The sequence below is a fragment of the Penicillium cataractarum genome (assembly GCF_028827025.1).
Source record: "Penicillium cataractarum strain IBT 29864 chromosome Unknown utg000001l, whole genome shotgun sequence".
Classification (NCBI taxonomy): Eukaryota; Fungi; Ascomycota; class Eurotiomycetes; order Eurotiales; family Aspergillaceae; genus Penicillium; species Penicillium cataractarum.
The window spans coordinates 4,566,944-4,586,571 of NW_026622737.1; the positions used below are offsets into that span (position 1 = coordinate 4,566,944).

The 19,628-nt window shown below is 50.7% G+C and overlaps 9 protein-coding genes across 9 annotated transcripts; 6 read left to right on the forward strand and 3 right to left on the reverse strand.

Moving 5' to 3' along the window:
• Positions 1 to 279: 279 nt before the first annotated feature.
• Positions 280 to 1,867, forward strand: N7496_001594 (allantoinase alX; the record flags this gene model as incomplete). The annotated part of the gene is made up of 2 exons (XM_056694525.1): positions 280 to 777; positions 839 to 1,867. The coding sequence occupies 2 exons, from the start codon at positions 280 to 282 to the stop codon at positions 1,865 to 1,867; spliced, it is 1,527 nt and encodes a 508-aa protein (XP_056561254.1).
• Positions 1,868 to 2,190: 323 nt separating this feature from the next.
• Positions 2,191 to 3,155, reverse strand: N7496_001595 (TMEM199/VMA12 family protein; the record flags this gene model as incomplete). Its single annotated transcript, XM_056694526.1, has 2 exons — positions 2,191 to 2,826; positions 2,889 to 3,155. The coding sequence occupies 2 exons, from the start codon at positions 3,153 to 3,155 to the stop codon at positions 2,191 to 2,193; spliced, it is 903 nt and encodes a 300-aa protein (XP_056561255.1).
• Positions 3,156 to 3,299: 144 nt separating this feature from the next.
• On the forward strand, positions 3,300 to 4,181 carry N7496_001596 (tubulin-binding prefolding complex subunit PAC10; the record flags this gene model as incomplete). Its single annotated transcript, XM_056694527.1, has 4 exons — positions 3,300 to 3,322; positions 3,456 to 3,696; positions 3,784 to 4,017; positions 4,089 to 4,181. 4 exons carry the CDS (start codon positions 3,300 to 3,302, stop codon positions 4,179 to 4,181), a joined length of 591 nt encoding a protein of 196 aa, XP_056561256.1.
• A 676-nt stretch (positions 4,182 to 4,857) lies between these two features.
• Positions 4,858 to 5,589, forward strand: N7496_001597 (GNAT family N-acetyltransferase; the record flags this gene model as incomplete). Its single annotated transcript, XM_056694528.1, has 1 exon — positions 4,858 to 5,589. The coding sequence occupies one exon, from the start codon at positions 4,858 to 4,860 to the stop codon at positions 5,587 to 5,589; it is 732 nt and encodes a 243-aa protein (XP_056561257.1).
• A 439-nt stretch (positions 5,590 to 6,028) lies between these two features.
• N7496_001598 (DJ-1/PfpI family protein) lies at positions 6,029 to 6,803 on the forward strand (the record flags this gene model as incomplete). The annotated part of the gene is made up of 2 exons (XM_056694529.1): positions 6,029 to 6,461; positions 6,520 to 6,803. 2 exons carry the CDS (start codon positions 6,029 to 6,031, stop codon positions 6,801 to 6,803), a joined length of 717 nt encoding a protein of 238 aa, XP_056561258.1.
• A 763-nt stretch (positions 6,804 to 7,566) lies between these two features.
• Positions 7,567 to 11,810, reverse strand: atg26 (uncharacterized protein; the record flags this gene model as incomplete). Its single annotated transcript, XM_056694530.1, has 3 exons — positions 7,567 to 7,833; positions 7,889 to 10,468; positions 10,518 to 11,810. The coding sequence occupies 3 exons, from the start codon at positions 11,808 to 11,810 to the stop codon at positions 7,567 to 7,569; spliced, it is 4,140 nt and encodes a 1,379-aa protein (XP_056561259.1).
• Positions 11,811 to 13,438: 1,628 nt separating this feature from the next.
• On the forward strand, positions 13,439 to 15,191 carry N7496_001600 (sugar porter family MFS transporter; the record flags this gene model as incomplete). Its single annotated transcript, XM_056694531.1, has 4 exons — positions 13,439 to 13,515; positions 13,586 to 14,024; positions 14,084 to 14,731; positions 14,790 to 15,191. 4 exons carry the CDS (start codon positions 13,439 to 13,441, stop codon positions 15,189 to 15,191), a joined length of 1,566 nt encoding a protein of 521 aa, XP_056561260.1.
• A 332-nt stretch (positions 15,192 to 15,523) lies between these two features.
• On the reverse strand, positions 15,524 to 16,594 carry N7496_001601 (DNA-directed RNA polymerase I subunit RPA34; the record flags this gene model as incomplete). Its single annotated transcript, XM_056694532.1, has 2 exons — positions 15,524 to 16,262; positions 16,332 to 16,594. 2 exons carry the CDS (start codon positions 16,592 to 16,594, stop codon positions 15,524 to 15,526), a joined length of 1,002 nt encoding a protein of 333 aa, XP_056561261.1.
• Positions 16,595 to 16,924: 330 nt separating this feature from the next.
• Positions 16,925 to 19,560, forward strand: grc3 (uncharacterized protein; the record flags this gene model as incomplete). The annotated part of the gene is made up of 4 exons (XM_056694533.1): positions 16,925 to 16,958; positions 17,015 to 17,535; positions 17,590 to 17,901; positions 17,962 to 19,560. The coding sequence occupies 4 exons, from the start codon at positions 16,925 to 16,927 to the stop codon at positions 19,558 to 19,560; spliced, it is 2,466 nt and encodes an 821-aa protein (XP_056561262.1).
• Positions 19,561 to 19,628: the final 68 nt, after the last annotated feature.

Genomic DNA, 19,628 nt, shown 5'->3' on the forward strand with positions numbered 1-19,628 from the left:
CAGATAACTCCAGATAATCTTATCTTCCCCCAATCCCGTCTCGACTTTCATCTATCGAAACCACCCGGACGAGCGCTCGTGCAGCCCGCTACGCTCTTATCAGTCGCCGCCACCTCGACTTTTGCTTCTTTCTATATAACCCTAACTGCAATCGGACCCGCTCCCTCTAATCTTATCCTTTTCTTATCCTCCCGCCACTACCGATCACTCGTCCTCCTTGGGATCTTCTGACCAGGCAAACAGAGCAAGCCCAACCCCCCCACATCGAAACTAGCGACCATGGCTACAACTAACATCCCCTCCATTACCGTGGTGGCTTCTTCCCGTGCGGTTATCTCCGGCCGTTTGACCTCTGCTACGGTGGTTATCTCCCGTACGACTGGCAAGATTACCGCCGTCTTTGACTCTATTATCCCCGCTGCGGAATTCCCCGAGGGTACCCCGTATACCGATTACTCGCCGTATGTGCTCTTGCCGGGTCTGGTCGATGCTCACGTTCACCTGAATGAGCCTGGCCGTACCGAATGGGAGGGCTTCTATACCGGCACCCAGGCTGCGGCCTTTGGCGGTGTGACCACCGTTATTGATATGCCTCTGAATGCTATCCCCCCGACTACCACTGTGGCCAACTTTAAGGAGAAGCTCGCTGCTGCCCAAGGCAAGTGCTGGGTTGATGTTGGCTTCTATGGCGGTATCATCCCCGGTAATGCCGGTGATCTCAAGAGTCTGGTCCAGGAGGGTGTTCGCGGATTCAAGGGTTTCTTGATTGACAGTGGTGTAAGTAATCACCAAGCGAATAATATTCGTCGAGACTCGCAATCCTAATAAAAATTTACAGGTTGACGAGTTCCCCGCTGTGGGCCAAGAGGATATTCAAAAGGCCATGGCTGAACTGGCAGATGAACCCACCACCCTCATGTTCCACGCCGAGATGGTTCCCCCCATCACTGCCTCGGTTGGTGACGATGTCCAGGCTTCCGAGCCCCCAGCGGCCCCAACTGGTCCTCTCGAGGCCTACTCGACTTTCCTGGCTTCCCGCCCCTCGGCCTTTGAGACTTGCGCCATCGAGAGCATCCTGTCCATGGCCCACCTTGCTCCTAACCTCCAATTGCACATCGTCCACTTGTCTGCCATGGAAGGTATCCCCCTCTTGCGGGAAGCCCGCGCCAAGGGCATCAAGATCACCGCCGAGACCTGCTTCCACTACCTCTCCCTAGCCGCCGAGGAGATCCGTGACGGTGATACCCGCCACAAGTGCTGCCCGCCTATCCGCTCCAAGCTGAACCAGGACGGTCTCTGGCAGGAGCTGGAGAAGCACAGCAGCGACGGTGTCATTCAGACCGTCGTCTCGGATCACTCTCCCTGCACCCCCAACTTGAAGCTGCTCCCCGCCCATGTTCCCGGATCCTGCTCCACCAACGGTGCCGTCGTCGAAGACACTGGCAACTTCTTCTCCGCCTGGGGTGGTATCTCCTCCGTTGGAATGGGCCTGCCCATCCTCTGGACCGAGCTCAGCCGTCGCAAGGGCCTGACCCCCTCCGCCGATGACGAGAACACCAAGAAGGCCCTGCAAGACATCGTCCGTCTCTGCTGCGCCAACACTGCTGCCCAGGTCGGTCTGCAGACTCGCAAGGGTGATCTGCGTGTCGGCTTCGACGCTGATATCTGTGTCTTCGATGACTCTGCCGAGTGGGTCGTCGAGCCTAGCACCATGCTCTTCCGCAACAAGTGCTCCCCCTACCAGGGCCGCACTCTGCGTGGTATGGTCCGCGAGACTTGGTTGCGTGGTGAGCGTGTTTTCAGCCGTGACGCGGGCTTTGACACCAAGGAACCTACCGGCAAGCTGCTCCTCGAGAAGCGGGTTTAAACAATCCTGTCCCTGCTTCTCTTTCGTCCTTTTTTTTTCTTTTCTCTTTCGCATTTCCTTTGTCACCGACGTGCGGGACAAGTTGACCTTGCTGGCAGCGCGCCATATGCGACGTCTTTCTCCATTTCCTTTTTTGCATCTCGTTTCTTGACGAGCAACTAATGACTGAACAGCATTCATACCCGTTAGAGTAATGACAGCGCGTTTGTAGCTTTAGGTATAGAATACAAAAAGTATATATGTTTGATATCATATCGCTCTGGGTATATTCTTCTATCTAGTATACAAGTCCTTGAAAAAGTCAAGGAGGATAATCCATGAAATTATCCTTCATTCTCCTTCGCATTCTCCTTCTCCCACTTCTCTCGAACTCTCCTCCTCACACCCCCATTAACTCCCTTGCCCCAAATCTCCTCCTTCTCATCCACATCCAAACCCACAGGGCCATCAACATCCACACTCTCCCCTCCCTTCTCACCCTCACCCTCCCCCTCAACCCTCCCAACAAAAACCTTCCTCTCCCTGATCCTCCCCTCCCTAGCTTTCGCCCTAGAAACCTTCTCAAGATAAGCCCCATACAAAAACGCCTCTGCAACAGCCACTGCCAACGCCGCGAAAAACGATATCAACACGCGCACCGCATCCGACGCTCCTCCCCCGCCCCCTCCTCCCTCCCCATCTCGTATCGCCGGCCCCGTCCACGAAGAGAATGTTCGCGCCAGGATAGCGGGCATGGTGAACTTGGTTAGCGCCCAGTATACGCTGAATCCGGTTATTACCACGGAGAGGAAGATGTTGAAGACTAAGCTCGGGGTGAGGGTGTCTTCTTCTGCGGAGGAGGAGGCGTGCGGGTCGGCGTGTTCTGGGGTTGGTGTGTAGGTTGGGTTTAGGAGGCGCTGGTAGGCTGCTTTTTCGGCTTCGGCGAGGAGGTGTGCTTTTGAGGCGAGGTATTCCGGGCTCTGGGGGTTGTTAGAGTGGGATGAGGAGTGCGTTGTTGCTTGTGGTTATTGGTGATACGTACGGGTTCGGGTTTCTTTGGGGGAGGAGGGATGTAGACTTTTGTCCCGTGGAGTAATGTGTTTAGTACAGTAGAGCGAGTCTCGCTGGTGGTGGTGGTGGCTTGATATGCGGCGTCATTCTGGAGATGCTTCGCAAGACGGAGGAGCTGCTCGTGTGTAATCGGCTCGTGGAGTTGTAGGGTCGCGGGGAGATTGAGCTCTGAACGCTGTGAATCAGATACAGCTTCGAGGGCTGCTACTATGCGCCGGGTCGCAGTGAGTTGGACCATCCTCGTGGATACAGTGTTGTTGTTGCGGAGGATGGGAAAGAACAGCTCCAAAAGCTCCGGCGGAGAGACCAACCGCCCGCCCAGAAACTCCGTTCGGGCAAGCTCTCTCTCCCCACTTTTGCTTCTTCACCACAGCGCCCAGCCATGGCGGACTCCAAATCCAAGGCGTGAGTACTCAATTCGATCCTGTACAACTCACGAGACAAGGAGACAATTCTCATCTCCAAAATCCCCATCCGCCCCGACCACAATCCACCCGCGAATATGCCCCGTCCAAACTAACCCCTCCATCAATTCCAGCCCGGTAACAACACAAACCAACCCACGCGGAATCCCCGCGGCGCCCTTCATCGATAACGTGAGCGACTACGTCTCCTCACGCGATGAGGTCGAACCCACCCTCCGCTCCTTCCAGGAGATGATCTCCAAGTACCAGTTCATGGAGGTCAACACCCAGCGGCGCGGGCAGGGACTGCGCGAGAAGATCCCCGATATCAAGAAGACCTTGGAGATGGTGCGCTTTTTGAAGTTGCGCAAGGAGGTACGTTGCGATACAATTAGAACTGAGATAGACGTATGTCTCCAGGGTATGAATGATCTAATCTTTTTTCTTCTTTTCTTGTTGCAGGCCAACCCAGATACCGACCTCGAAACCAACTTTGAACTCAATGATACCCTCTACGCCCGTGCTTCAGTCTCCCCCGCCGAAATGGAGGAGGTATACCTCTGGCTCGGCGCGAATGTCATGCTCGCCTACCCGCTGGATGAGGCCGAGAAGATGCTGGCGGAGAAATTGACGGCGGCGGAGTCTAGTCTTGCCCACTGCGAGGAGGACCTGGAGTTCTTGCGTGAACAGATTACGGTATGTATTGAGACTTTTTGTGTGGAACCTTGCAATCTCGATGGATTAGGAGCTAATATTTTGCTGGTTAGACTCTGGAGGTTGCGACGGCGCGGGTGTATAACTGGGATGTGGTGCAACGGCGTAAAGAGAAGGCTGATGGGAAGGGAGATGATACGAAATAGAGAAATTGGAGTATTTGGTTGACGGGATAAAGTTGATTTACTGGATACCTAAAATGAAACGACTTTTGATATAATACTCGAGTACCAGAAGTGGTAGATCTTTCACTCGAATGAGGCTTGAGGTTTCCGGTAGGGTATTTTCCCAATATGAGCATAGATGCTTCCTACAAGTCCATGGAAAATAATGCTATGATACATCTAGTGCTACGCTGAAGCCTCTTTGATAGGCGAGTCCGCGTACAGAATTCTGGCATCTTACATGGTTCTACGACCAACATATGCATGGCACCCGGATCAAGGAATAAGTAGTAAGCAGCTGAAACAAGAGACGGGAAATAAACTTCCTCTAAGCAAAACAAAAACTTCAAAGATCACGAAACTATGCTGTCGGCTCTGACAGATCCCATGTCATGTCTCCGGGCCAGTAGCTAGGTTATGATGTGAGTGTTAGCAGCCGTATCTTTCGAGGACCACCCTGGGTAATAAGCAAAATAATTTGTTAAGTGATGAACAAGCATTTGATCACCTGTCAATAAGCAGTCTGACCTCAGTCAACGCGCGAGAGCCGCGGGGATTGACTAACTCCTTTGGTACAGAAACGGGCTGTCAACAATAATCCCCCAGCGCGGGGCTCGTTGAACCTCGTGTGTCTTCCATCGACAACTATACCGTCAGCATGTGCTTCAACGTGGAAGATGTATCCGTTGAAGAGCTCCCTGACATGATAGCTGCAGAGAGATATGCCTTTGAGACTCCGCTGCAACCTATTTTCCGTTTATACTGCCCGATTATCGACAACGATCGCGAAAAGGCCATTGCTGACACCGCAGCCAAAGAGCAAGCACGAGCAAGAAACCCAGACGTCAACGAGAAAGACATGTGGATCAAAGCTGTTAGCTCACAAGAGTCCGAAACCGACGAGAAACTCGTCGGTGGTGCGCAGTGGATCTTTATCTCGAATGGATCAAGCGATCTTAAAGACCATATCGAGTCACTAGCCAAGCGTCATCCTGAGGGAGGGGCCAGACTCTTCGCAGAGCAATCCTTCCGAATCCTTTGCGAATGCGAAGAACGAAATCGATTAGGAATAACTGGAACCGGCCCGTATGCTACACTCGGCAGCTTTTTCACACTGCCAGAATATCGAAAGCTGGGGATAGGTCATCTGCTTATGCAGTGGGGACTGGAAAAGGCTGATGAAAAGGGCTTGGATGTATGGATTGAAGCTGCCCCGCCGGCAGTTCCGTTTTATGAGCGCCACGGCTTTATACAAAAGGAGGTCACCCATTTGCAGCCACGACAGCCAGATGGTCTCTCGGAGAAGGTTGCTGCGGAATGGGACGCCACGGCCAAGTCGCTTTTGCCTATAACTGCCGTTACCATGTGCCGGTTGGCAGGGAGTCACTGAATGGGCTTAATTTGTTATATGATTGGAAGTGGTTTTGAGAAATAGTACTGAAATGGGTTTCTTATATTTTATAAGGAAAGATTGCCTATAATTCTGTCTGACCTATAACATAGCCTTGCTTCAGCTCTGCATTTAGGCAAGACAACTCGACTTTTATCTGTATCTATTATGAGTGATTTTGAGCTCTTAACAATGTAAATTATTTTCACTAATTAATTAGTCTTCACTAAAATCGCCAGTCCACGTTGGAAGACTTGAAAGTCCGAAAGTCCGCACAACTCCGCAAGGTGAACATTATTGCCGAGAGGTGCAACATCCATTGTTGAAGGCTAGACTGTATTATAAAAGCTGTAGACCTACTTTCCAAAGATGTCTCTTCCCTTGAGACCACACAACACTATTAATTCTTCAATTCTCCCATTTGCCCAACCTGATAACAATGCCACTCCAACACCGCATCCTCGCCTTAGTCTACCATGACTTCGAAGCCCTGGACCTATTCGGACCATTAGGTACCATAGTTCCCCGTAGCGACTACTACACCCTAGAGCTGGTCAATGTCCACACCATGGCAGCCCCACAGGGCCTCGAATGTTCCATCAAAAACAGCATCGGAATAATGCCCAACATGTCCATCGCGGATGCCCTCAAAGACACCGAACCCTTTGACACTCTTTTCATTCCAGGTGGCCTGAGCATGATCCATCTACTGTCCGATCCAATGCTGCTCAAAAAGATCGGTCAGCTGGTTGATCGTGCTCGACTTGTCTTTACCGTTTGTACGGGGTCGTTGATCCTAGCTGCGACGGGACGGTTGAACGGACGCGAGGCAACATGTAACAAGCGGATATTTGATGAAATGACTCCAAAGTGTAAGTACAACGGGAGAAGGTTCCTTGTATATATAATGAATAATACTGACTGTTATAGACCCCGATGTCAAGTGGAAAAGACAAGGTCGTTGGGTGGACGATGGCAAGTTTCTAACGTCGTCAGGTATTACGGCTGGAATCGATGCGGGTTTTGCTTTCCTTGCAAAGACATATGTGGCTCCCGAAAGTCGATCTCGTGAAGTCCAACCACCCAGTGAGAATGGGGATGAGGTCGTCTTGCCCAACTTTGACAAGGAGAAGGCTCAGGAACATGCTCGATCCGTTGCGTGGGAGTTGGAGTATAGATGGAACGATGATTCCACTGACGATCCTTTTGTTTGAACGCCTGTTTCAAACTTAGTGCTTTTGAATGATTGCATCTCCTTATAACCTTGGATTGAAAGAGCCTTGATAGCATGTTTCCCGATTAGGCTTACATTGTGGGTTGTTCTGTAACCATGAGTTGAGTTGTGCGAATATCAAATTCGTCATCACCCATGCCATGCAGCAGTGAGAGGCTAATCTACTAGTATTTTTTGGTTGACAGAAATATACCTATTGTACAAGTACGTTCAGTGTTGGCCCAGTCCCGAATTCAGCTTATTTTTTACCAAGAAGTCAGCCTCGCTTGTGAGGTGTGACTTCTTATTGTTCGGCTTCGTTGTCTTGGATTTGAAGTTTATGATGTAGATCGCCAATAAGCAAGTTATTTCTTTGGCAAGAATCTTATAATAAAGACAAATTTTCTTGAGACGCTAGCAATCAAGTAGGAATGAAATCTTTGGTTGAAAGGCATTTTAAATTGCCTAATGAATGAACCCACGGAAATGAAAACAATCTAGCTGATTATAGGATATAACAAAACTTGGAAAATAGGAGAACATGGTGTATTCAATCAAAAACATCCCAGAGTAAGCAAAGAAATTAATCTGCGTAAGATCAAACTCGCAAACGCCAGATAATTAGGGACGCATGCATTCGTAAATCATGAAGACTCGCGTCCATGACATCATTAAACGGTCAAAATCACTCAAACCAAATGAGAGAAAAAAAGTCATAGAAAAAGAGGAACGTGAGAAAAGATCAATCAAGTAGCAGAGAAAGGTCACTGGAACATAGCCGAGGCCACTTTCTCCCGGTCTGATGTAGAGAGGTCACGCATTCGTTTCGTAAAATCCATTTCATTCTCGTCGCCGACAAAAGTCCACTCTTCAATGTCGTCAACATCGTCGTCGTCGTGATCTGGCGAGGCCTGAGCGGAAGGCGTGGGTGAAAAGGGCGTAGACGAGGCAATTGAACGCTGACGTGCGAGTGTCTTGGCATACTCCATATCTCTGTATAGAGATTGAATCGCTGTAGCAACTCCGTCCTCCTATATTTTACGCGTTAGCAGCAATATATCTAGTAGTCTCACTGTAAAAACTCACATTACGAATCTGAATGCCCAGATTTCGAGCCTTGACAATCATTCGCTCGCTGTGTGTAGCCTCCCAAAGTGCCCGCGAGAAGACACTGACATTTAGTTTCTTCATGCAGATTCCCACACCTAAATCTTCAACACGAGACCCGAAGAAAAACTGATCACCGAAGAATGGCTTGATGATGGTGGGAACGCCAGCTCGTAGGCTCGCTCCGGTGGTACCTGCTCCTCCATGATGAGCAGCAGCGTCAATCTGTGAGAAAAGCCAGTCGTGGGGCGCCGATTGAATTTGGTGAATTTCCGTTGGGAGAGGAATTTCAACCTTCTGGCTAGAAGGATCCCCCAGTCGGTCCGACCATCCTTTGGAGAGAATACATCGAACATCCGCTTTTCGAACCGACTCGATAACCGTTCGTGTCAAAGCAGCCGGGTCCGAGACAACTATCGACCCAAATCCAATATAGACAAGCTTTTTGCCATCAGCGCGAGCTCTTTCAATGAAGGCAGAGAGCTCAGCGGGCGGGGTCCAGTCGGAACCTTCGTTCAAGAACCAGTAGCCTGTGATGCGAATCCAATCTGGATAATCGAGGGGCGGTGGTACCACGGAAGGCGAGTAATTGTACAAAAATGGAACCTTGTTCTGTTGCATCTTGTCCAAAGTAGTAGGTTTGAGACCCAGCTCGTTAGCGCGCCACCGGTTCACCTGCCCTGCGATAGCTTTCCAAAAGATATTGTCAAACATCACGTAAGTGATGTAGTTGTAAGCCCCTCCCATACGAGTTTCCGGTACTGCAAAGGCATGTGGGTATGCGCGAGTTCTTGACCATGGCATGGTAAAGCCACGGAAATAAGGAATCCGAAGAGCCTCTGCGATATGAATGCCTGCCATTGCACTTGGCGATTCGATCAGCACATCACTCCCTTGACAACCGGCCCACGATGAGGAAAGCAAGTCATCAATCCATCCTCTAAACTTCGATGTAGCTTCCCGAAGGAAAGAGTAGGTGAACATCCCATTCTCCACACAGATCCGCATCAGCTCGGCAGGATCTCCGTCCACGAGAGCAAAGTCAATGCCATGACTGCGAATCCATGGCTCAAATTCAGCATGGGTTGCAATCTTTGGCTTGTGGCCTTCGGCGAGAAGTCCCTTGCACAAGGCAATGTAGGGTTGCACATCACCCCTAGAGCCGATGGTTAGACAAGTGATCTTCAGGGACTCGGTAGGCTTGAAATTAATGATCGAGGCGCGAGGGTCATCAAAAAATGGAGAGATTTCAGACGAGCTCTCATTGAGCGTTGGGTGGGTGTCATGCTCCTCTGGACTGTCAAGTCTAGCTTCTTCGAGCATGCGATGCTCCGCTTTAGCAGCCTCTACTCGGTCGCGCTCTTCCTCTGCGAGCATTCCCGACTCCACCAGGAACTTGACGGACTCCAGATTTTGATGCAGTGTGACAGCACAGTCATCTCGTGCATCGGCGGTATTGAACTCAAAGAAGAGCTCCTCGTGACCGCGAACTATGACAACAAGCCCGTGGTAGCCGAACCGGAAGCCCTTTTCCTTCTCCACGTTCTCGACATCTTTGAGCGGTAGAATCATCTTGGTGCGAGTACCGGGAAGCAGACTCCGGAAACAGATTTTCCTCTCACTGAGATATATTTTTCCGTATAGAGGGAGAACCCGGGTCAAGTACGCATAGTATGTTGCTTGGAGATGTTCGGTCGGAGGTAGACCGAAATGCGCTCGGAACCGGTCGCCATGCTTGAGCCCGTCTTCCTTGTCCTCTGGATCAACTGTCGGATCATCATGGATCACTTCTTCAGTTTCACCATAATGTTTTTGACCCCCTGCCCACATGCCAGAAACCTTCTCGATATAGCCCATTGATTCCGTTGCTAGCAAGCTGCTCATCTGCTTAGATCTGCTTTTGAGATATTCGGCGAACCCAGCGGCACGCTGGAGAGGATATGCGCCAGCTTTCACGATATCGTTCAAAGGCGCACCAGGGGGATACCGAGAAGAATTTGGGATCCTTTGATCTGCAGGCCCGCGAGCAACACGATGATCTTCTGCATTTCTGCTGGGGCTCGATAGTCCCGAGCTGTCCCTTCGTACCATATCGCCCAGTCGTGCGGATGCGGATCGAGCAGTATCATCTGATCGTCGCCGACCAGCGGCACCCACATCAGAGGGACGCCTCGGTAGTGATCGCATGGTAGGTGACTGGAAGACATCACTTCGATTGAGTATTTGACTCGCAGATTCATTGGTCTCGGTGATTGACTGGACGATAGGCGATGATTCCGTGCCTCGATCTATTGACGCAGCAAACGAATCTGCGGAATCTTGAGGGTCGTTCTCAATGCCTGTGCTTCGACCACGTGGGGACTGATCATCTGTCGGAAGAGACAAGCGTCGGCTGTTGGCAGCGATTATATTCGAATCCCTGGTACTAATTCCATATTGAGCTTTGTCGTCACTCTTGTGGGGGGAATCATCCGATAGATTCTTCGCGGAGGAGGAATTGACTAAGCTCTTTAAATAATTAAAGGCATCCTGACCAGAGTTGAAGAAAGTGAAGAAATACTAGAAATGGTTAGAGCTGCATGGGTAGATGTGGAGGTCGAATAATTACCTCGTCTATGGCATAGGTCTCGTTGTTATCAAGGACGCGGATTTTGAAGGTCTCGGCAAATTCGGCCATGGGACTCTCCTCCAAGTCAATCACACTCTCAACGGGAAATGCGATCTTCACACTGTCTCCTTCGTTGTGGGATCGGAATATGATCTGCTGGAGAGATTTCACCCACTCCTTCGCACTTGCTCCACTATCGGCCCTGAAATGATAAGTTCGCTGATCGGTGGTGACTTGAAAATCTTTCACATCAGAGCCTTGGGCCTTGGTCTCCGTGAGAGACGCAGAGATTCCGTACCGAAGATCTACATGGCCGCTGGGGAAGTATAGGTTTGAAGGATCGGCGTAGTATGATAAAACGTCACCCTTCAGGACAAACCAGTAGCGGTTGTATTTAGGATTTTTCCGGCCACGCTTCGAGAGAAACCCAGACTTGATGGCTGCAGTCGACTTCTTTGGGAGGTAGGCATAGAAGCAAATATGTCCTTCCGTGACATACATATATCCCTGGAGGAGCATACTCTGCAGTAGAGCACAAGCATATTCTACCAAAACCTTCTCAGGCCTTTCGAAACCAAACATTTCCATTAGCCTCGTGGACAAAGCCGAAGAGTCCGATGGCTCTGAGCGGTCATGACTCGGAGACTCTGGCCTGGATGGCGGGTTTTCGGGCTCCGTGGCGACATCGAAACGGTTCTGAGCTTGTACCATGCGAGTGAGGATGGGAGCTGCCCGGGGTGTGGCACTACGCGTTCGCCTCGTGGGTACTTTGAGAGTCGCTCCGCTAGCCGCTAGCGACTCGTCTGGTTTGTCCTGAGATCCAACTCCAGGTATCCTCCGTAGTAGTTTGTTCTCTGACTTCGTTCTTTGATGGCGACGTCCTCGTTCCTCGGCTTCGTCTCGTGAGTTTGTGTCCGTCTTCCTACCGGTACGACGTCGGTCCGATGAGCCTTCCCGACTAGATCCCGATTGTAGGCCGATATTTGTATGAGTTTCACCGGCTTCTCCATCGCTATCGCTCGAGTCGTCAAAGCGACCACGGAAATCAGATCTCGAGCCAACGGCAGCTAAAACGGAGAATAGAGACTGTTGCATATAGTGCATGTGGCCATCTCTGGAGCGCATGTTCTGCGGTGGAGCTGTGTAGTCAACCTGGGCGTCATCGCCATCTTTAAATCGCTCCGGCAATCGATCGGAAAGCAAACGCTGACCAGAGAAAGGCCTCATGCTAGCACTCAACCTCTGGTCTGCCCGTTCCGACTGCCGTTTGGCATCGTCTAGGAAAGGCCGCATCACAACTCGTTATTCCTGAAGAAAAGCTGAAGGCTAAAGTTGAGCAAGCCCAAAGCCGGTGTGGAGAAGAGTAGTAGCGATCGGGGGAATCAGGCCGGGGTGTGGATGGCAGCTCGGGGCCGATAGGGCGGTGATGAGGGATGGGTATTGGCCTCGAGGGGGCCCGCGTCAGGCGGGCTTCGATTACGGCAAGCCAAGCAGTAGATATGTAACTGACAAGGTCATATCAGATGAAGTGTGTATGGTCAGACGCTGGCAAGTGAATCATCCAGCAAGCGGGTCAGGCAGCTCAGACAGCTCCAACCAGGAGATAAGGAAGCTTTGCGGGATCGATAAGCAAATCAAACGTCCCCCGCAAGCAACCATTCAAAGACGAGAGACTGACAGGTGAGCGATAGTAAGTACCATGTAATGAGTCAGTCGATTCGAAAGAGTGCAAAAGGGTAAAGTGACCCTCTAATTAGTCCAGTGAGGCGCATCAGCTGCCTCGCAAGGTTCCGATGATTGCGATGGTTGGTTGGGATGATGAGTCGCATGTGATGGCGGCATCACTGGCTGTCAGGTGACTGTGCTTATATAATCGATGATGGGGCTGGAAGTCTAAGTAGTTATGAGGTTTCGAGTCTCTTGGAAGATTGTTTTGTCGAACTGGATAATAATTGTTCATTGAGCCTCAAATTCTGCCCAGATACCATCTTCTCAGGAGGATATGACATATAGCCAGTCATGGCGGATGTGACCCGATCGCCAAGAGGAACTGTTCAACGGAGCGGTGTACACTCAAACGTTGAATGCAACAGACAACAGACGTCTAAAGGTGAGAGCGTAAGGCTATGTTATGTATAAACCTCTCCGTCTCTTTTAGACTGAGATCCAAGATCCTATTCCCCGGAGGCAACATACACTTACCGCGTCGCATTCTCTCCGAATCACCACATATGGAAATGGGCTTTCCCGCTGTGCCTGGGGCGGGAGATAGACCATGCATTGGCCCCCTTGCTTTGACCAATCTACAAAGAAAGAAAGCCAAAGCTACTTGGTACACCGGGTGCTCTTCCAAGGCTGATCCAAAGACGCGCGTTCTGAATCCTGACAACCGCATTACCAAGGCTGTAAAGATACTATAGAACCCACAAAAAGGTGAACAAGAGATTTACGGACTAGAGGAACGATCCATTCCACCAGGCTTGATTTTCCTTTCTTCTCAAATCTCATTCTAGCTGTACTTGAATCATTTTTAAAACCCAAACATGATATACTAGTTTATCTTTCAACTCGTCGCCAACAGAAAGATTTTGAAGATTTGAAGGGTACATCCATAACACCATTGCACCATGTGAAGGCGTGCTTTCCTCCACCAACAAGGCAGGACTTAGGCCGCCTCAACCACCACTGATCTCTACGAACATACTACATATCGACATTTAACTAACGCTAGACTAGACTAAAGTCAACCCTGACTGGCGTCAGATGGGAAAGCACGCAAAAATATCCCTGTATCTGCTCACCAAAACCACTGTTTGCTATGCCATGGCGCTTCAACAGAAAAGCTTTATATGTCAGCTCTTGGCCTCGCCTTGGCTCTTATAGATCGTATCTTCGTATTCATTCCCTTAACTCCAATCACCATGGGGCTCTTCAGTATTCCTGAACTCAACACCCGCCTGGGCACCTGGCGGGCCTATCATCTGGCAGCGATCGTCTTGTAAGTTGCAGCTGATTACACTATTTACAAAATGAGCTATGTCTCAAACTAATATACTCTTCCTTCACAGCATCTCCTCTTTCCTCTCCGCCTATGACTCGGGAGTTGCTGGTGGAATCCTAAGCTTCACATCCTTTCAAAATGACTTTGGCTACACCAGCAAGCACCAGTCCAAGGTCTCGTCACTTACGGTGGGCTTGGGCCAACTAGGATCTTTCATCGCAGCTCTCTTCGTCTATCCGTTGACGAACAAATATGGGCGCAAAATCGCCATTATCGTCTCAACTGCCCTCTTCGTCGTTGGAGTTATTATTCAGCTTATCAACACCCACTCGCTAGCGGCTTGGTATGTTGGTCGCGTTGTGGCCGGTCTAGGCATGGGTGGACAGAGTGTCGTGATTCCCATGTACTCTGCAGAGATGACGCCCAAGGAGATTCGCGGTCGCTGTGGTTCATTCTACCAGTGGCTCTACACATGGGGAGTTTTCACTGCATACTGGGTTGACTATGTGAGAGCGCTCGAGTGTAGCTTTTCCCACGTAGATCAAATAAACTAACGACAGAATAGGGCGTCGCCAAGAGCACATCGATTTCGGGCACATCGCGTGAATGGCAAATTCCGGTCGGTCTCCAATTGATCTCTGGAGGCCTTCTCTTCATTGGCACTTTCACCCTCCCAGAATCTATCCGCTGGCTCTTGTCGCAGAACCGTACTGATGACGCCTGGAAGTCTATTGTTTGGATCCGCGGTGGTGATACACCGAAGACCCGTGATGAATTCGCAGAGACACAGTTGGGACTTGAAGCTGAGCGTGTCGAGCGAGAAGGATTCTCTCTTCGTGAGCTGCTGGAACCGGCCAATCGTCTCCGGTTTTTTGTTGGCCCTCTACTCTTCATCTTCCAGAATGCGACGGGTAGCAGTGCCTTGGCAGTATTTGCGCCGCAGTACTTCAAGTTGATTGCTGGCAGCGGGACTGACCGTAACATGCTTCTGACCGGTCTGTTCGGTGCTGTCAAGGTCATCTCATGCACATTCTTCATCGTTTTCCTAGCAGAGCGACTCAGTCGTCGTATGACGTTAGTGAGTGGCTCGGCTTTGATGTCTATTTGCATGTTGATTACTGCCCTGATCGTCGATTATATCCCGACCCAATCCGCAACTAGCGTCACAGCAGCTGGAAGGGCAACTGTAGCAATGATCTACCTCGACATCATGGTGAGAATTCCCCTTGGCTTTCCATTGATATACCCTTTGCTAACCTAGCAACTTTTAGATTTACAACTGCTCATGGGGCCCTCTGCCCTGGGCTTACGTCCCGGAAATTTTCCCTACACGCATTCGTGCTCTTGGTCTGGCAGTCAGCATGTTGGCTCACTGGGCGTCGTCGTTCTGCTTCTCCTTCGCGAGTCCCTACATGATTGCAAACGTCGGTGCCAACACCTTCCTGATTTTCATGGGATTTGACGCCGTTGCTGCTGTTTTCTGCTGGTTCTTTGTTCGGGAGACTCGTGGAAAGAACCTCGAGGTTGCTGCTGGCACGGAATGGGAGGCTGCTGAACGTAGCTCCTCTGACGATGGTGAGAAGGGCGGCATCCTTAATGCGGATGGAAAGAGAGTTCAGCTCGTCAGTGTGCATGAGAATTTCCACGCTAACATCAAACACCGGTCTTCGTGAGGTGGGAGCTGAGGGGTTTGTCGTGGTGAATAGTTTGTGTGGTTGATATGGACAATTGCTTGCCAGATGGATCACAACGAGTATAAGACGGAAAGACTATAATGAAAAAGATCACAATTGCTAATTGAATGAGCGGAAGACATTGTCAAATCTCTTGATCCTATTCGGTGACTCTATTTTACCTACCATTGTTGTCCTTTGAGTAGATGGAAAGGCACTCCAATTTGGAGCACTGTAAGTATGGTCCTCAAAATGGTAAAATTGTACATTGAAATTGTCCTGTAGATCATATAACGAAGATATCTTTTTGCTAAACAAACCCATAACACCAATTATGCCTTTTCGGACTTCTTCCGCTTCTTCTCTTCACGGTCCTTGTGAGACTTCTTTGACTTCTTTTGACTCCGCTCCTCATCATCCCCGGTTTCTTGTGTGTACTTCTTGGACTTCTTCCGAGGCTCAGCACTCGCTTGAGAGGCATCTCCTTCGGTGTGATGGTGCTTCCGCTTGCTACCCGCGGGGGCCTTGATTTGAGGCTCCTCAGACTCGGACTCCGAGCTTGCTCCAAGAGTTTCTGGCTCGCTGGGTAGGCTGCCGACGGGGCGGAAGCGCATCTTCATACCCTTTGGTTGAGGGCGGGGTGGCTTGACGAAATCCCGCAGTTTCTCGATTGTTGCAGCAGTGGACTTGGCAGCCTTCTCCGGTAGACCGATCAACTCCTGCACGTGGAAGCTTTGAATGTGGTCGGACTTGTTGCAATACGTTTGAGTGCTCTCATCGTAGACAAGCAAAGTCTTGCCCTCCGGGTCGTTATCGTTGATGGAATCGGCGGGGATTCCGTAGTTTTTGCCGTCGTATGCCAGGATCGGCTCGCCCTTCAGAACCTTGGACATGGTAATCTCCTTGACCTTGGACAACGGGAGGAACGACGGGGCGGTGATATGGAAAACCTGCTTGCCGCGGAGATTGGAAAGAACGGAGGAGGTGCTCGAGGAGGGGGGATTTTGCTTCTTTGCGGACTTGAACCCGAAGGGTGGCTTGTATGGCTGGTTCGGACCAGGAATGTGAATCCTATGGGTTTGGTTAATTCAAATGCGTTCAAGATGACAATTCAATGTAGCAAGGAATAAAACTACTCACTTCTTCGCTGGCGCCTTTGCGGCGTCCTCGCTGGTGTCCATCTCACTTGAGCTTCCAGACTCGCTCTCAGACTCTGACCCAGAGTCTGAGCTAGAGTCCGAATCGGACGAATCTGAAGAATCCGAGGACTCTGACGACTCATTCTCAACTTCGTCCTTATTCTTGGTCGCCGCCTTTACGGCCTTCTTCTGGGTGTTTTCGGGCTCGGGTGAGGTTGATCTGCTCGAGCTGCTGTCGCTCGAGGAAGAAGAAGCGGCAGCCATCGTGGCTTGGATTGGCGCTCTGCACTGCGCTCGGATAGATGGGAGCTGGTTGTGGGGTCGTAACAGCGCTTGAGGCCGGAGAGAGAGATTGAAAGCGAGGTGTAATGCGCAACAGGTAACTAATCGCTAGCCAACTATTCTCATAGCTATGCAAACCGTCGATTCCCTGTAACGTTGAAGGGAATGTTGGAGATTCCGGCCGATCTTTTTTTCTGCTCCGCGGGAGCACGGACCACCCGCCAACTTTTTTTGCTTATCGGCTTCATCGCCGCATTATCGACCCTCCACTGTGAAAATCGTGTCTTAGGACTGATCTCACGGCATAGAACGATGAAGCGAAAAGCCGAGAAACAACAATCCGCCGGTAACTAACCAGAATAAACGTCCACGAAATTGATCCCTCGTTAATGCCTTCGCCAGCTCCAGTCAGCGCTATGAGCGCTGTCGCGGCGCGCAAAGCTCGGCAGCAACAAGCGCAAGCTGCGAAGACCGAAGTCACCGTCGAGATTACGAACGAGCCACCTACGAAACGACCCCGAAGGTCTCTTGAGGGGCAACAGGTCACCCCCAATGGCGAAGAATCTAAAGGACCCCGCACGAGGTCGTCGACGAAGCAAGAGGCACCCTCGCCTGCAGTGACAAGGGCTGCGCGGCAAAAGAAGTCTTCAAAGTCTGAGCAATTGGAACCCCAGTCCAATAGGGTGGTTGAAGAGAATGGGGATTCAGAGCAGGAAGAAATTGAGCAGGATCAAACCGAGGTCGAGGAGGAAATGGCAGAAGATGAGGTCGCGTCTGTCATTGGAGACGCTGATGGATATGAATCGCCTGCGGAGACTCCAGCAGAGCTCCAAAACTTCCCTCTGTCCAAAGCACGGCTGAACAAGAGCAATATCCTGTACGCGGATGACGATGCCATGTGCGTTCGTATCAAAGAGAAGACGGTATGGCAAACACTCTCCCCTTGTAGCTTCAATGACGCTTACTCTTTGCATTAGAACTTGGCGTTGTTGGGACAGTATGATATTTGGGTTAAACGAGGAGTTGTGAGCCTCATGGGTGCTAAGCTACACCCATCTGCCCGAGCCTATAGGGTTTACGCTCCTTCAACCCATTCCTTGCCGGTCATCAAATGTGTCTCCGGTGTCGAGGGCGAGGCAGAGGTCGAAATCAAGTCTTGCAAAAGTGGCATTGCTCGCCTACGAGATATCTCACCCATCTATCAGAAGATTTGGAATGGGCAAAATACGGCCGCAGATAAATTCACTTTGAAAGGTGCCCTCAAAGATTCGCGACGAACCTTCTCTGTGGTACGTGAACTTTGGATTGCCCGCCCGCGTTTCTCTACGGTGAGACTAATTCTTCGATAGCTGTATACCTCCGCAGACGATCCTTTAAAAAGACATCTGCGCCCCCTTCATCTCGACAAGAAGTGGAGTGCATCTATGAAGGCACTCTCCCAGAGACATGGCCGACTACGAGTTCTGGTTTGCGGTCCAAAGGCCTCGGGGAAATCAACTTTCAGTCGCTACCTACTGAACCACGTCCTCAGCCCAGCCCCAGAAACTGAAAATGGTTACATTAATACCGACGGCTGTGCGTTCCTTGACTTAGACCCCGGCCAGCCCGAGTTCGCACCCATGGGGCAAGTCTACCTTGCGCATTTACGCGCTCCATTCTTTGGACCTCCGTTCACCCACCCCTCTCTCGATGACTCCCGTGATGGCCAGATTTTGCGAGCTCACCACATCGGGGCAACGTCACCTAAAGAAGACCCGGACCACTATGCTCTGGCTACCATGGATCTCATGGAGCAATATCGGTCCTTGTTAACAAGGTACCCCCAGTGCCCATTGATCATCAACTATCCCGGCTGGATCTTTGGACAGGGACTTGAAGTGGCGACTTGGCTGATCAAGACTCTCGGTCTATCCGATGTTGTGTATATGAGTGAGAAGGGGCCTTCAGAAGTCGTCGAGCCTCTGTCCATGGCTGCCAACGAGGCTCGGGTTCAGATGACCGTTCTGCCATCGCAGCCTACGGACTTTGTGAGCCGATCCAGCGCTCAATTGCGCTTGATGCAGATCCAATCTTACTTCCACATGTCTCACCCTAGTGGCCTTAACAATCCACTTTGGTCGGATGCACCTCTCTCCCGGACGAGGCCTATCACCGTGGACTACGCGGGTGATAAGCAGGGAATTCTAGGCATAATGGTCTTGGGATCCCACATCAACCCTGCAATGCTTCGCGAGGTTCTCGAAGGAGCGATTGTCGGAGTCGTTGCAGTTGAATCTCCGAGTGCCATCATGGGCACAGCTACTCATTCATCAACAACCAAGCCGGCTGATGACGATAACGAAGACGATATTGATGCAGATGAAGATATTGAAATGAACTCGGGCGAAGAGCAAGCCGAGAATGCCGCTTCTGAGTCCATGGCCGACAGCGTCTCCCGAACTCCCGAGGAAGACCTTCCCTACCTTTGCGTTGGTACTGGCACCTCCGTCCCTCTGAACCCCAGTGCCTCAAACTGCCTAGGGCTGGCCTTGATCCGATCCGTCGATGTCGCATCGCGTAGACTGGAACTCTCTACGCCTATTCCATCGTCCCGTCTGTCTGACGCTATTGAGCAAGGGCATGAGCTTGTCCTGGTTCGTGGCCAAGTGGATAACCCTAACTGGGCTATTAGCGAGGAATATTACGCAGCACGAGCCGCCGAGAGGCGATATCAGAAATCAATTGCCCGAGGAAAGAAGGCCAACGATCCTGCAGCTGGTAAGGAAGATGAGAGCAAGACACTTGCAGTTCTGCGCGAGAGAATCCGCCGTGCAAGCAATGTGCCGTGGATGACGGTAGTTGAGGATAATAGTCGCCGCCATCGTGAAGCTGCGGCGCAGCGTGAAAAGTCGCTGTGGAAATTGAGGAAGAAGGCATATCCAGGTAGTGAGAGCGAGACTGACTGGTAATATGCTTTGCATGTAATATACCTATTTTCCAACAATACTTGAATCATAAAAATCATCTCATTAGCATT